At 44.0% G+C, this 15,839-nt stretch overlaps 1 protein-coding gene across 1 annotated transcript; it reads left to right on the top strand.

The window, feature by feature from the left end:
• Positions 1 to 328: 328 nt before the first annotated feature.
• CLDN11 (claudin 11) lies at positions 329 to 15,418 on the top strand. The gene is made up of 3 exons (XM_003991920.6): positions 329 to 761; positions 4,503 to 4,667; positions 14,131 to 15,418. Exons 1-3 carry the CDS (start codon positions 536 to 538, stop codon positions 14,361 to 14,363), a joined length of 624 nt encoding a protein of 207 aa, XP_003991969.1. The 5' UTR covers positions 329 to 535; the 3' UTR covers positions 14,364 to 15,418.
• The last annotated feature ends 421 nt before the right edge of the window (positions 15,419 to 15,839 follow it).

Below are 15,839 nucleotides of genomic sequence, written 5' to 3'. Positions count from 1 at the left end.
CAGAGACAGAGGTGACAGAGGGGCAGCAAGAAGAGAAATAATTTGCAGCGAAACAGAACTGGAGCCTGACGCGGGCCCTCTCATCGCTCTCCACTTCTTGGACCTGCAACGGATTATTTTACTTTCTAACCTGGACCCGCGACGCCGCGCTGGGCGCAGAGGCCACATAGCCCCCTCTCTGACCCTGCTCCCCCTCCCCACCCCCCAACTCCGGGCTCCGCCCCGCGATTGGCTGGCTCCACCCGGGCCGTCGCCGATTGGCGCTCGCCAGCCGGGTCTACGGGGTTTAAAGAAGGGGGGCGGGGGCGCACTGCCCAGCCGCGCTGCTGTCCCCGCCGCCGTGCGCCCGTCGCGCCGTCGGAGCTGGGCTCGCGGCCTCTCTTTGCCTGCCGCCGCTTCCAGCGTCGCACGTCCGCCCGTCGCCGGTCAGCGGCTCTCGAGGGCGCGCGCGAGAGGACCGCGGCAGGTGCCGTCCAGTCCCAGGCGCAGGCACAGCTGGTGAGGGGCGAGGCCCGCAGACGCCAAGGTGGCCACCATGGTGGCCACGTGCCTGCAGGTAGTGGGCTTCGTCACGAGCTTCGTGGGTTGGATCGGCATCATCGTCACCACGTCCACCAACGACTGGGTGGTGACCTGCGGCTACACCATCCCCACCTGCCGCAAGCTGGACGAACTGGGCTCCAAGGGGCTGTGGGCAGACTGCGTCATGGCCACGGGGCTGTACCACTGCAAGCCCCTGGTGGACATCCTCATCTTGCCGGGTAAGGACCCCACCTCTCGAGCGGCTGCTCCTAGCCCTTATCGTCGGGGCAGACCCGGGATGGGCGCATTAGATGGCGTTCACAGAAACGTTTCAAGGCCTTGAGGACCTTAGCGCACATTTTGATACCTTCAGTCTCACCTTGTAGAGAGATTAGGCAGTCCTGAATTTAGCCTCTCTCAGCCTCAGTTTTCTTATCCGGAATTTGGGATGATAGTGGTAGCCACTGGCCGAGTCACCCTGAGAAGTTAATAAACTGAGACGCAGACACCTAGTTGGAACTCTGTCCATGTTAACGACTGACGGTCACCCACCTGCCTCAGCCTCCCACCGTCAGTGGTTCAGAAGTACTGTACTTCCCTCCACCCGCCCCTCCCCCCCCCGGGGGGGCCTCTTCCCTCGGGCGTTAGACTCCACCCGCAGAGGCGAGGAGGAGAGAAACCCTAGCATTCCAGCGATCCCAACAGGAGTAGGCCGAGTTACCCGGTCTTTCGTCTTTGTGAGACTGGCCACAAGTCCCGGACCTCCTAGCTCTGCCAGGTCGGTTCCCGTAGGTCCGGGGGGCCTGTGTTACTCCCCCCACCCCTTGCCCCCGCAGTGGGGGCGTCGGTCCGCGGGCCTGCGGGGATTCCCCTCCCTGCCTCTGCACCTCTCATGTCCACTAGGGAAGAGCTGTCGTCCCCAGGGGGGCCCACTCACCTGGCGAGAAGGCGCGCCACCATCGGTCGCTCGCTCCCCTCCAGCTGCGGGAGACAAGGGAAGAATTATCTAGCCTCCCAACTCCTTCGCCAGGCCAGCTGGGGTCGGGTTCGGAGGGGGTGGTGGGCATTGAGAAATTCTGGGCAACAGTTTCAATTCAGATGTAAACCTCGAGCCAGTGGGTGGTTGGGTGATGGGCGAGGTCGTGGGCTCCCCTTAAGGATTGCCTTCTGTCCCCGCTAGTCTTTGAAGATGGTGCCCATTTAAAGGCCTATCCTTAACCAGCGGGGCAACTTGGTCTCAAGACCAGTTTGGGAGCCTTTGGCTTTGTGCCATCTCCTGGGTGAGCCTTTAGCTCCCTAGAGACTCTGCTCCCCCTTTAAACCTACCCCAAAGTGCCTCCTATTTCCCGGTCCTTGTGGTTGGAATCAATCCCCCCTTCCTCCTTGCTGCCCTGGGATTTGACTCTTGTTTCCATCAGGGCACATTTTGACATTTTTGTTCATTGTGAACCAAGTTTTCCTACACATTTTAAATTCCTCAAAGATAAAGATGGCGTCCTACTCTCTTTCCATCCTCTCCTGCATCAGGAAATCCGGGGAACAGGGCTGGTGCACACAATGTACTTTCTTCTTTTCCATTTTGAACTTTCAGAATGCCAGAGATGGGGGGAACCCAGATCTTCACTTACCTTCACTTAATGGTGGCCTTGGTAGACCTGGGTCAGACTCTGGGATCCAGTGCTCATAACCTGGGTAATTTAGGACAATTCACTAATGTCTGTGAATCCCAAATGTCTTCCTTTAAAAAGTAAAAGCAAACCAACCACCTATCTTACAGAGTTGTTTTGGGGATTAGATATGAGAAATGTAAACCTCCTTTGATGTAGTGTAGGCTTCATAAATTGTAGCTATAATTTTTTTTTCAAAAAGCTGGGCATGGTATTTGTAGGAATCTGATTGAAGCATAAAATCACTCTTTCCTTCCTTCCCCTGAAATTAAGTTTACTGAGCACTCAGAGCCAAGTGGTTTATTTTCGGAGAACAGACCATGTTCCATCCTACAGATGGAGTACATTTTAGGGAGGGCCTAATCCTTCCTGCTGTCCCCCTCCCTCACACCTGGGTGGGGACAGGAACAGATCTCAGTGTCCATCTTTTGTTTTTTTAGACATGGCCTTGGCATCTAGCACATGGATAGCCTGCACTATGAATTTCAGAACCTCAGTTGCTAGTTGACCGTCTCCGTTGCGTTCACCCTGCTCTCCTATAAGCTGCAGGGGCGTAGGACTTCCGTCAGAGATCCTGTTTCAGAATCCTGTGGCTCCTCTTTGGGGGGGTCTTCAAGACAATAAAGTCAATAGTTGAGTGTTTACCCTTAATTTTGAAGAAGCTGAGGTGGGTAATGACTGGAAGAGTACCCTTGTGGAGTCTGAATTCTGGTAAAATAGCTAGGTCTTGCTAAGAGACAGTGTTGCAGTTGCGTCTTGGTATGAGAGTCGGGTGGAGTGTGTGGAGGCAGAAATCAGGGCTCATTTTTGGCTTTGCCTTTAACTCTACCCACCCTCCCACCTGCAGCCACTAGCTTAATTTCCTCTGAGTGAAAAAGGAAGAGTAATAAGTACAACCCCCTCCTTTATTTTTGGAGAGGGGAGAGTGTTTTAATGAGAAACAATACACTGAAGTCTGCCATATTCTGTTAGTATCTTGTCAGATTTATTTTACATAAATTTGCACATATTGTAATCTGTTTCTTAATGAAATTGTTACCTGGCTTTTTATTTGACAGCATAACGTTCAGTTGGGTTTGCTCCACTCTTATCATTCAACTTCTTTTTTTTTTTAATTTTTAATCTTTATTTTTATTTGGAGAGAGAGAGGGAAGGAGAGAGAGAGAGAGAGAGAGAGAGAGAGAACATGAGTGGGGGAGGGGTAGAGAGAGAGGGAGACACAGAATCCAAAGCAGGCTCCAGGCACTGAGCTGTCAGCATAGAGCCTGATGGGGGGCTCGAACTCTTGAACTGCAAGATCATGACCTGAGCTGAAGTCGGACGCTTAACTGACTGAGCTATCCAGGTTCCCCTATCATTCAACTTCTTATTCCTTAATTCATAATTGTATGTTTACGTCATCTGCTGGGGGCACTGTGTTAACTCCGTGAAGACCAAAGCAGGAGTCTGCCCTCTAGGAATCTTTGGGGCCAGAGAGATGCCTTTAGAGCAGATACCAGACCGTTGTGGAAGCATGCCCAGGAGACTGTGGGTGAGGCAGGAGATGGAGTCTGACCATCAGTCAATAGGGGTCAGGATTCGTGAGCACAGCAGTCTCTGGGGAGATGTCAAGAGAGGAAGCCTGAGTCTTAGTTTAGTTAGGGCCACATGCTATATACAACGTGAATTAAAAGCACATGGTTAGGACAAAATCGCCGAATATACCTAGTATAAAATGACTGCACTGACACAGAGTAATAACACTGGTAATAATAGCTAATCTTTTTGGAATACTTAGTATGCACTAGGCACTGTTCTAAGCACTGTATGAATTAACTAATTTAATCTTAGTTGAATTCTTTTAGAGAGATATAGGTACTATTATTATATTTTTACTTTATAGATGCGGAGAGGGTCAAGACATAACAGTTCAGTAACTTGCCCAAGGTCACACAGGTAGAGTGTATCAGCAGCAGGCTGGAGTCCACATAGACCCTCACAGAAGGCCTCTTGGAAGATTTGAGTTTTAATCTGAATTTTTCATAAGGTGATGCAACAGTGTAGGTGGACTCTTGGCCTCTTCATCCTGAAGGCTTAGACAAGTGGTCTAGCCTAGAGCTCTCCATCCAGTATCTCCAGCCTCCAACCTCCCTTTCGTGTCATGGAGTCACTTTAAAAACTGAACACGTGAAGTGATCTTAGATAACATTTACCACATTCTAAGTCCTGGAATGGGACGAGAGGAAGGCAGATGGTGCTGAATTCCCTTGAGCCGGGGTTCAGGGGTCAGGGAGACCCACGGTCTAACCCCTCTGTGTGCTCTCTTGTGTCCAGGCTATGTGCAGGCTTGCCGAGCCCTGATGATCGCAGCTTCAGTCCTGGGTCTGCCGGCCATTCTCCTGCTGCTGACGGTTCTCCCCTGCATCCGAATGGGCCATGAGCCTGGTGTGGCCAAGTACAGGCGAGCCCAGCTGGCTGGCGTTATGCTCATTCTGCTAGGTAAGACAGCTTTCTGTATAGCACCCCAACTCCAAGTGAGTCTGATGAATCTCAGACCTTGCTGCTGCTTCATTGAGTTCAAGAGCATGTAAAAGGAAGCCAAGTGAATCCACCCAGGAAAAGATCCCCACAGTGTGTATCCCTTTATGTTTCCTGCGTCGTTTATGCAGACGGATGAGTAATGTCTGCGGGGGTCACCAGGCATGAAAATAAATTTAAAACCAAAAGGTAAAAAGGATTTTGAGGGTATACTTAAGAGAGAGACCAAGCGACAGAAGAGTAACACAGTGGACTCTTTTCTTTGGGAATACCTTTGCCCGGATCCCATAGCAGGTCAACTGAGTCAGAATTACCTGGCATCAGACCAAGCAAAGATATTTTTGGAAAGCTTCCAGGTGATTCTTACTTGTAGCCACGATCGAAAACTTCAGTTAACCTATAAGGAAAGAGTAGAGAAAGGAGGGCAAGGGAAAAGCAAGATGTTGAGGGTGGTAGATCACTAGTGATGATTCAGTCTTTTATACAGTAAAGATTCATTGGGCATCTGCGGAGTGCCAGGCATCACGGTTGGCACTGGGGACCCTGGGGAAGAAGGTAGTCTCTGCTTGGAGTGCACTTGGATATTTTTATGGAGTGTGGCATGTGCTCATCTAAAGAAGGTACACAGATTGTGCACACACATAGGAAGGAACCTAAGCAAGACTGGAGGAGTTTCCCAGAGCAGAGGATCCCAGTGATGAGAGTTGAAGAGAAGGTGGTGAGATCCTAGATTGCGGGGAGTGGAGGGTGGGGAGGGGGGACAGCCCAGGCCAAGGAAATGGCACGTGCCCATTCCATTTTCCTTGTTGTGCTTGCCCACAGAGGGCTTGATTTAACAACCTAGGGAGGATCCTTCTAGCTCTGCTCTCTTGAGTGACTTCGTTTCTCTCTCCTTTTTTCTTGAGTGCTAATTCCATCAGCACATTCTAAATCCTAATAGAAGACATGAATTTTAAGAACAGTAGCTCTTGTTGCAGAGTGCACTGATACATCGGTGAGCACCATCTGGTCTGCATATGGGTTATACACGAAGTCAGGTATTCCTGAGACAAGGAATTCCCATCCCCAAACTGGTATCAGACCATGTGCTTAAAGGTAAGGGTCAGGGTTCTATGCGGGTCAATGCCACTTAGTAATGGTCACACACAGTGATATTGGTGAGGTAAGGGGACATGAGAGGTAGGGATGCCATTTCCCAAGATTGCAAAGGGATGGAGGTTTTCAGGGGCTTGTGAAGCCACAGAGAATTCAGAGGAGGGGCTTGTACACAAAAGTGTGTGTGTGTGTGTGTGTGTGTGTGTGTGTGTGTGTGTATGTGTGTGGAGGGGGGAGGGGTGGGTAACAGGAGCAAAAAGGCCAGAGGCCCACTGTCATTTCCAGAGAAGAACCTGGGCATGGACATTTTGGGTCCAGCCACAAAGAATTTGTGATGGAGTGCCCCATGGAACACACAATCAGTATCATGTGACTCATCTAACTCACAAGGTCCTCTTTACAGTGCTTTTTGGAAGTCAGATCTTTACATTCAAATTCTCTTTCCAACAGTTAGACCAAAGCTCTACAGGTAAATTGGTTTGCGGAATCCAGGTGGAAACCCTTGTCATCTTAGGCAGGCAGCATGATTGCTTTCCGCATATTCTTACAGAAGTCCCACAGGGCTCTCTCTATCTCTGAGCGTGCCAGAGCCAAAAGTGGGCCTGTTGTATTAGGTGTTCATTTTTAGAAATTCTGGCCTTCCATCTGAGAGTCACCGAATATCCACTAAGATATTTTTGGCTGTGAAATTCCCCAGGGCTTTCAGATAATGCAGGAATGTGGAGTTTTCAAGAAGGAGGTACTGAAAACAAACAAACAGATAAACAAACAAACAAAACCCAGCCTTGTTGGAAAATAAAGATATAAAAGCAAGTACATACAGACAAATTGGTATTTAAATAAACTCTAAAACCAACTGAATCGTCCAGCTGAATAGCAAGGGTTATTAAAAAACCAAAGGCAACCAGTTGTTTGAAACTTCCTAGCTGAATTAAAGCTTTTCTTTACGTTTTTCAAGTGGGTTGGTTGGTGTATGTGGACAGAATCACAGAGAGGAGCGTGAGGTGGGGTGGGGAGTGGTGTGGGTCCCTCAGTCCCTGACTCCTGTCTGAGTGAAAAGATGGAGGGGCATTGAGTGATCTGGCCCTCTCAGAGCGGCTGTACCTTTCCAGCCACTCACTATTAGTTTGGGGTGAGGACACCTCCCTGTGCCCTCTTGTAGCATTTAATTTCCAGTGTTACCTGCCGCCTCTTTCACGGCTCCTGCCGGAGTTATTTCTCAGTGCGTGGCCATTTGCCTTCAGGTTGGATGTTGTTTTGACAGGAACAAGCTAGCTCTGGAAATGTAATGCTCATTGTCTCAGCTGTGGCACCGGCTGGTCTCCTCTGGGTCTTCTTTGGAGCCCGGTGCCTCGGTTCCCCTGTTGGCAGTGGGTGGGAGGAGCTAGAGTGAGTGAAGGCTCCCTTTGTGTTGCTCTGGATTGGCTTCTGACGCTCTGCTCTCCCCGGAGAAGCCAGTGCTGGGCTCCTGCTGGATCCTAGAGGTCACCAGTGGTGCTCCCGCTGAGGTGTGGTCACTGACCAAAGGGGACTAGGCAGCAACGGGGGTTTTGGGGCCTGGGAACTGGAAACAATACCAAAGCTAATCTTGGTATGGGAACTGTAAGGACTATTAATTAAAATCAGTTCTTCCTGACCCTGAAAATTTTTATTTTTCCAAAAGCTTAAAAAAATTATATGTCTGTTGTACAATAGCTTTATCTTCTCAGCTGTCTTAAGTTTGTGAGGATTCAGCCCTGCTTTGGGGGAAGGCATGGGAGCCAGATGTAGCAGGCTCCTTAGATCTAGGGTGGATCCAGGCAGGCATAGTCTGTAGTTTTCTTTTCTTTTTTTTTTTTTTAATGTTTATTTATTTTTGAGAGAGAGAGAGAGAAAGAGAGAGAGAGCGAGCGAGCATGAGTGGGGAAGGAGCAGAGAGAGACAGAGACAGAATCTGAAGCAGGCTCCAGGCTCCGAGCTGTCAGCACAGAGCCTGATGTGGGGCTAGGACTCATGAACCATGAGATCATGACCTGAGCCGAAGTTGGTAGCTTAACCGACTGAGCCACCCAGGCGACCCTAGTCTGCAGCTTTTCAAGAGCCCCTGCCAAGGCAGGAAGTGCCTATGCCCTGAGCTGCTTTATCTCATCACTGGGAGCCAGACCAATGGTACTGAATCTCCAATCTACCACTTTCCAGCTGTGTGAACTGGGGCAGTTACTTAATGTCTTGGAGCCTTTCTATGAAATGAGACCATAATGCTTTCATCTGAGATTGGTAAGAATAGTGAAAGGAGGTATGCAAGTTATTTAGCCTGGCGTCTGGCACATAATAAGTGCTCAACAAATGGTTGTTATTATAATTGCTGTTGTTGTTAGAGGAAATAGAGATGTCTTTTGTTGATGTCTCATTTCTGTGGGGTAATGTCCACACATGGCACTGGTCAAGAGAGACAGTGAGCTGTTCCTGGAAACACTAGGTTGGTTGCATCCTGGTCTAATGGAAACATTTCCATTGTTTACTTTGTAGAAACTGGAGTGTAGGGATCAATAAATAGTTGGAGTTTTTTTGCTTATTCCATTATAGGAAGCCATGTTAAGCTACCCAACTGAAAATGCTCAAGCTTAGTTCTGATTTGGTCTCATTCTCACCTCATTGTAACTTAGAAAGTCCTTGATTTGAGTGTTTCTTGGGGAGATGAGGTAGGGAATGGACAGAAAGAAAGTGTATATTCCTCCCTAAGTGGGACCCTCTCAACTTCTCTCCTTTTTAAAAATATGGCCCCAAGAATCCTATTTGTATTGGAAAAAAGTTGTTTTAACTTGAAACTTACAGGTTAATAATGGAATTGCCGTAAGATAAAAGGCATGTGCAGATGTGGGACAGGGTGAGTTTGTCCGGCACACAGAATCAGATGTCCTAGGAAAGGTCTCCCTTGGATGTGTAGTAAACAGTGATGCTCTTAATCCCGGGGTCTTAAGCAAGTAGATGGAAAAAGTCTTCCTCTAAAGTCATTAGCTTTCTACAAACAAGTCCGTAATGTCAGTCAAATTTTATGTGGGTAGTGGGAAGGCTGCGGTATCTTTAGTACGGTTGTGGCTTAAAATGAACTTACTGGTAAAATTGGAGGAGTTAACTGGTTTATGAGGTCTCTCCTATCTCTAAATTCTGTGATTAAAAAAATATTAAATAACCATGAGACTGGCTTTTAAAAAAGGTTATGGGAAAAAAAAGATAATGATGTGTGAAATAGAAAAATAAAGGAAAAAATGTTGAAAGCAGGCCAGGAAAAATAATATAGTCAAACATTCCTTTGACTTGATTGTTTTAAATATTAAATCTTCATAAAAGCCATAGTATAAGAGGAGTATGTCTTTTGGCAACTATGTTTTCTTATGTCAAAATTTAGAGAATGACAAATGATAAAAATAAAAAGTAAAATTTTTCTAGATTCAAATTATAAGGAAACAACAAATAACTATGACTCCAGCCAATAGCTCATTAGAAATCTCCTTACTTGTTGCCTTAAGTTAACTGGCACAAAGCTAAAGTTTGTTGCTATTTAGATCATATGTTATAATAGCATCAATTGTAGAAGGCAGCATTCTTTGCATTGTAAAACGTTTAAAAGGAGAAAGTTTAAGAAATAGTTTTTATTGTGGAAAATTTCATACATACACAGAAGTAGAAAAAATAGTATAATGAACGCCCATGAGCCCAAACTCATTCTCAGTCACAGCCAATCTGCTTCATCCATGTACTTCTTTTCTTCTAGTCCCCAGATTTTTTTTTTTTTTTGAAGCAAATCTCAGATATAATGTCAAGGAAGAATTTTTCCAGTATTACTTATATCATTCAGAGTAATTTATGTGATTTTAATGGAAATATTGCTTGGTGCTAGAAATAATGCTCTTAAAAGTACTATCAGTTCTTAGTTCTGAAAGTGACAAAGCCTGAAAACAGAGATGTTCATTGGGGGAAGGAAGAAATGAATCTGGTGCCCTTCTGCCTTTTTGGGCCCCCTTGTCAGTCTTTCCCTCTGTCTCTAAATTGTTACCTTCAAAGTCAAACACACATGTACTAATATTATTTAATTTCACATTTATTTAACTCCGTATATCACTGTGTGTCATTTAATCCCTAAAGAAATTAAAAGCTGTGTTTCCATTTCATTGCTCTAAAGTTGCTTTTCCAACTGTTTTCTGTGTTTGGCTCTATCGAGATCATTGTTAACTTTTAATAAGGCTGTATTCTGTCAACTAAAGAACACATTGTATTACATTATTTGAAACTTACCAAAAGAGGCAAACAATTTATTCTATAAAGAGCAGGAGTTCTACTGGTGAGAGGACCAAGTCTGGATGAATCTATAATCTACACAGTGAAGCTTTCTCCTCCCCTGCTCTCCTTCTCCTCCACTTCCCCCTCCTCCTCCTTTTTTTTTTTTTTTTAATTTTTATTTTAGCTAAGTACATCCCCAATTTTTACTTTCTGCTCCCTCCCAAATGACTTATTCCTGCCCCCCTTGCACAGTTAACTATTGCATCTTTTGAAGGTAGAAGAGGAGAAACAGATTGAAAAATCTGAGTGTTAAAATTCTTCTGTTAGAGACTTACTTTAAAAATACATTCTGATGACATGAAAAGAAAAGCAGTGAAAATTCTCTTTATCTTTCTTCACTTTTCTTTACCTTATGGGAAACTGTGACTTTTTTAGAAAAGCATTTTCTTTTCTCCAAATAATTGGGAGAGCCATTATAAACTCTGTGTGTGTGTGTGTGTCTGTGTGTGTGTGCACACGTGCACACAAACAGAAATAAATCCAGCAGGCCTTCTGTGTCATTAAGACAGCCCCAAATTATTGCCAGTTTTATTAATATTTTACATCTTTTGGTTAAGTAATGATTTGACTTGCATTTTAACTTTACTGCTGAAAACATTCCCCTTTCCCTTCAAACGATGCTGAAATTGAGTAAATTCTCCTTTTTTAGTTTCTAAACATTCTTCATTCTGAGTTCAGTTGAAGGTCACTGTTTGTATTGAACCTCTCATTTCCCTTCGTGTTGTGTGGCGGCCTGTCATCTTTTGGTGGTTTTGATGTGGCTCGTCTCTGAGAGCCACAGGAATCCGACCCAGAGTTCATTTATCTGCTAGGAAATAAAGACCCCGCTAGCACTGGTCTGCCTTGTTTTGCATGGATTATAAAAGGAGGAAATTTTTAATGAGGTAGATCATGAGTTTGTAACTTTAAGTGTGTTAAAGTCACATTAAGGTTTTATGATTTTGGAAGTCAGTTTTGATGTCTTTGAAGTGGAAAGTAGACTTGAAATGAGACCACCTCTCATCCACTCACCCACCCATTCAGTCCTTATAGGCTCATTATTTAAATGTTTAGACATGTTCCTGATTTTTCCTTTTTCTAGTGAATTACACTGGAATAAAATCTAACAAAATCCCTGAAGCAATCAAAAAAGACTGATGGTTATTTTTGGAATATTGAGCCCGATTTCTTTCCCTGTGTGAAGATACTCATTATTTTGCTTAGGAAAGGGGGAAGAACTAAATGAAATTAGAGGCAATTTGTTATCTTATTCTATAAAATCTACATCAACTCTGTATTGGAGTTAGGTTTACGTGAAATGTGGGGAATACTTGTGAGTGTGTGTGTGTGTGTGTGTGTGTGTGTGTGTTTTATGTATAAATATGAAGTAATTGAAAAATATTATACCTAATTTGAACCATAAGCTGTTTTCAAACCAGTTGTTTGGCAATCAAATATTTTTTTTCCTATGGAATTCATCTTTTCACTCTCCACCTTCTCCCTCTAATCAAGCTTGGGTGTTTGGAAGCACTTGCTAAGGTGCTGTTTTGCTCAAGAAGAGAGTGCCCCCTTTGGGGGTCTAGGGGTGTGTAGCTAGGTTATGTGTTGACACGAAGAACCAAGGGCAGTTCTCTCTGGCTGAAATGCTCTAGAAGAGTTTCTGTTTCTTGTCCTGACAGAGAAGAAGACTTCTCTCTTTCTCTGTGCCTTGCTGAGGACAGTAGGCAGGCTGTTCTCCGTGAGTGCCACACTTGGAATGTGCGGCTGGAGGAGGAGAGAAAAAGACTCCCCCACTCCCACCCCCACCAGGTGTTTGAGGTCCTGAGCTGGAAAGGGAAGCTACAATTAACACTGGTCTTCTTCTTTTTTAATTTAATTTAATTTAATTTAATTTAATTTAATTTAATTTAAAGTTTATCTATTTATTTTGAAAGAGAGCATGAGTGGGGGAGGAGAGGAGAGCGTGGGAGACAGAGAATCCCAAGCAGGTCAATGCTGTCAACACAGAGCCCAATGCGAAGCTCCATCTCACAAGCTGTGAGATCATGACCTGAGCCAAAATCAAGAGTTGGATGCTCAACCAACTGAGCCACCCAGGAGTCCCAGCACTGGTCATTTTGAGAACATTTTATTCACAGAAGGAGAATACATAATCTCATGGTGTCTCATACAAACATTACAGAAGCTGGCATGATTGATTTTACTCTTTCAAGAAAAAAATGAAGACATTAATATATAGACAGATAATAGCTTCTTAGATGATCTATAACAACTCCTTAAATATGTGAATAGTACACAATTAATGGAGTGAATTTAGGCTGTTAGAAAGTCAATTTGAGCAATCAAAGCCCCCAAATTCACTTTCTTCCTTCTGACTTCCACTTGGGATCTATGTATTTTTATGATAGGAATCACATCTATTTATGTGTATCTGTACCCAGCTTGGGGGAGTGAGGTTATGTTACAAGTTACACAAATGCAGTGAGCTAGTTTAAGAGATCTTTCAAAATGGGTAAGGCTTCAATCTTTAGTTCAGTTTAGAACTAATGTACGAGGCTGTTAGAATTGAGTGCTTACGTGTACAGAGAAATTATATTTCTTCTATTTGGGCCTAGAGGTAAGTTAGAAAGTCACTCAGTGTGAGTAGAAATCAAAAATGCTTGCTGAGTTGAAAGTAACAAGGATACTGTAGGCAGCAAACATTGCGGTGCCCTGCTTTGAATTTATTGCAAACTTTATGGCTTATGATTGGAAACCTCATTGTTACTGTTTTCTTGATCTGCCGACTTTAATGTATCCTCCCAATTTAAAGCTTCAACTAAAATTTCTGTCCTGCTTGTATTTGTGAGAAATCAGATGATACCAAAGGAGGTTATGGAGTTACTTTGTCTAGAGTTGTGCTGTTCAACACATGAGCCACCAGCCACATATGACTATTTAACTTTTAATTAATTAAAATTCAAAACTCTGTTTTTTGATCTCACTGGCCTCATGAAAAACATTTAAAAGCCCATGTAGCTAGTGAGTGCCGTATTTGGCAGTGCTGGTGCAGAGGTTTAAATTTATTTTTTTTTTAAACTTTCTTATGGGCTCCTGCCTGCCCTTGTTTAGCTGCTTTGCTTAGGAAGAGAGGAACTAAATGATATAGAAGCTATTTCTTAGTTTATTCTTTCAAAGCTACACCAAGTCTGAAAGGCTGGTTGGTGGAAGACCATAAAATTCTACCATTGCGACCCATCACAAATTCCAACACCATAAAATCCTCGGATGGGTAAATTCTTTTACCTTGAGTGCTGTTTATGGTATGTTGAGATTTTGTGATTGCGAACAGCATCACACAAACTCAAACTCTTAGCTGATATTCCACTGGTGTCTAACAACATTCATCACAGCAAGAGAATTCACATGGCTTCTTCAGGTCTTTGTAATGTGAATTGACCAAATTGAAAAAATAGAGTGGATAAATGGAATGGGCACCGCTGTGTTTCTCATTTCGGACTACCTCAGGCGATGCAGTCATTCAGCTAGTAGACGCCGAGCACATACTATGGGCCTCATAGTGGGTTAAATACTGACTTTACAAACATAAGTAGGACATGGCCACTGCCGTCAAGGAACCCAGAACTTGGAATGGGAAATAGACATGTGAAGAGATAATTATAATACAAGTAGGTAAGCATAATAAAAGAATCATAAGTATAGATATACGAAGTAAAGGTACATAAGTAAATACAAGTACATATTTTTCGGCCTCAATGATTTATTTCTGGGCTTTTACACTGGAGTTCTTTTATCTCTGCCACCAGTTGAAAAAATAAGCATCTAGCAGTTTGACACAGCTTTCGATCGGTTGATTCTATAGATGCAAACTTGTAGGTTCAGGTTGCCACGGGAGCAGAGCTGTGCGTATCAAGCTTTCTGGAGTTAGTTGGAGGCCAGAGGAGTGTGCATGTGGAGTGAAGGGAAGCCTGTCTGCTGCTCGGGGTGTGTGATGGGTGTGCCCAGTCATAGCCCTCTCATGTCTCCCCAGCTCTCTGTGCCATGGTTGCCACCATCTGGTTTCCTGTGTGCGCCCACCGCGAGACCACCATCGTGAGCTTTGGCTACTCCCTGTATGCAGGCTGGATCGGTGCTGTCCTGTGCCTCGTGGGTGGCTGTGTCATCGTCTGCTGCGCTGGAGATGCCCAGGCGTTTGGTGAAAACCGTTTCTACTACTCTTCGGGCTCCAGCTCCCCAACCCATGCCAAGAGTGCCCACGTATAAGAGGGCTGCTAGCTTGCCCACGGAGGTGCTGCAGATACTGGGGCCACGGCCCTCGGTTTGCTTGCCACAGGCGGGGGAAGCCCACTCCGCTGCCAGGCTCCAACGCCAAAGGTCCAGAAAAGCATCCTGTCTGGCATTTTTTAGTCTTAACACCCTGCTCCCCATTTATTGCCTTAAAAGAAATCTTTAGCTCAGAAAATGCCCACACACTTTTCTCATGGTTTTGCCCATTATTAGCTCTTTTCTTGGGCATTAACTTTATTGTTCACCAGGATATATACATATATGTATGTGTATATGTATATGTATATGTATTTTCCTCTCTCTCTTTAAATTTTAAATATCTTGCAAACATTGCTGAGTTGGGTGTGGGGAGAGAAATAAAAGACACTTTTCAAACCGTTACAGATGACAATGGGAGCTTCATAAAGATGCCTCTCTGTTCGCTCCCTCCTCTTCAGCTCCAAGGTCATTTAGTTATAAGCGATAGAAAAAAATAGAACTGGGACATGGGGTGGGGAGGGAGGGGACTGTGGAACTTTCCTCTATGGGAAACTTTCCCTTTTGTAAGTCGAGTGCAAGGGGTGGGGATATTTTTTAGTTTGTGATTTTACATTTATCTGTACATACTTTTTCAAGATTGATCATTTTTATAACCATGGTTTTCCTGAAATTCTCAATTCATCAGTATGAAGGAAATGAACCGAATAGACTTTAATTATATGACAAATAACAGTACAAGTGAATATAACTGTGACTGACATTCCACAAAACGTTTTTGGTTTCCAGGTTTGTACGATGTAGTTTTTAATCCTACACTTGCATGTGCTTCAAATTAACACATTTTTAAAGCTTTTCCCCCATTCTCTATTTTCATTTTGTTAGCCATCTTGAAGTGATATTGTTTAACATAAATTGTGCTGTTGAATTTGGCTTTACGGGTGTAAACACTGATAGTGTATCAGTATCTGAGACCCCAAACTCTCCAAACATTGATGGTGCATTTTGTTCTTTAAGTGAAATCTGTGCAATAAAATAACAGACTGTCTGCAAAAGTGGCCTTTAATATTCTCTTATTTTCAAAAAATTTTCAAAAATGTCATTAATCTCTACTAATAATTTATAGGAACCTGGTCAGTGACCCAAGAACAAGTTATTCTGCCCGGCCCCGAATAATTAAGATGTTCTGTATTATTTACTGTATCCTGGTGGTCATGTGTGGTCATAAAAATGCAACCTAGGTGCTCTGTTAGATTTCTTTAGTGGAATGATGTTATAGCATCTTTAAGTCATATATAAATGGTCAACAATTAGAAACCAAGTTCCAAGCATTACACAGTTAAACTCTTTATCTACTTTGAACACTGAGTGAAGAAATTGGCTAGGTATAAAAGGAAGTATAAACCACACACAGTGTAGGGTATTTTGGTAATAGTATCTAAAATGCATTTTTTTTCAAAATTGTTTTGAAAATTT

The sequence above is a fragment of the Felis catus genome, chromosome C2 (assembly GCF_018350175.1).
Source record: "Felis catus isolate Fca126 chromosome C2, F.catus_Fca126_mat1.0, whole genome shotgun sequence".
NCBI classification, from domain to species: domain Eukaryota; kingdom Metazoa; phylum Chordata; class Mammalia; order Carnivora; family Felidae; genus Felis; species Felis catus.
This window is presented reverse-complemented; position numbering and strand designations above follow the sequence as displayed.

Bases quoted from the DNA above. Each gene is read 5' to 3' on its own strand.
- CLDN11 (XM_003991920.6), top strand. From the start codon at position 536: ATGGTGGCCACGTGCCTGCAGGTAGTGGGCTTCGTCACGAGCTTCGTG. The intron at 762-4,502 runs GTAAGGACCCCA...TCTTGTGTCCAG, and splicing joins GGACATCCTCATCTTGCCGG to GCTATGTGCAGGCTTGCCGA. The intron at 4,668-14,130 runs GTAAGACAGCTT...ATGTCTCCCCAG, and splicing joins CGTTATGCTCATTCTGCTAG to CTCTCTGTGCCATGGTTGCC.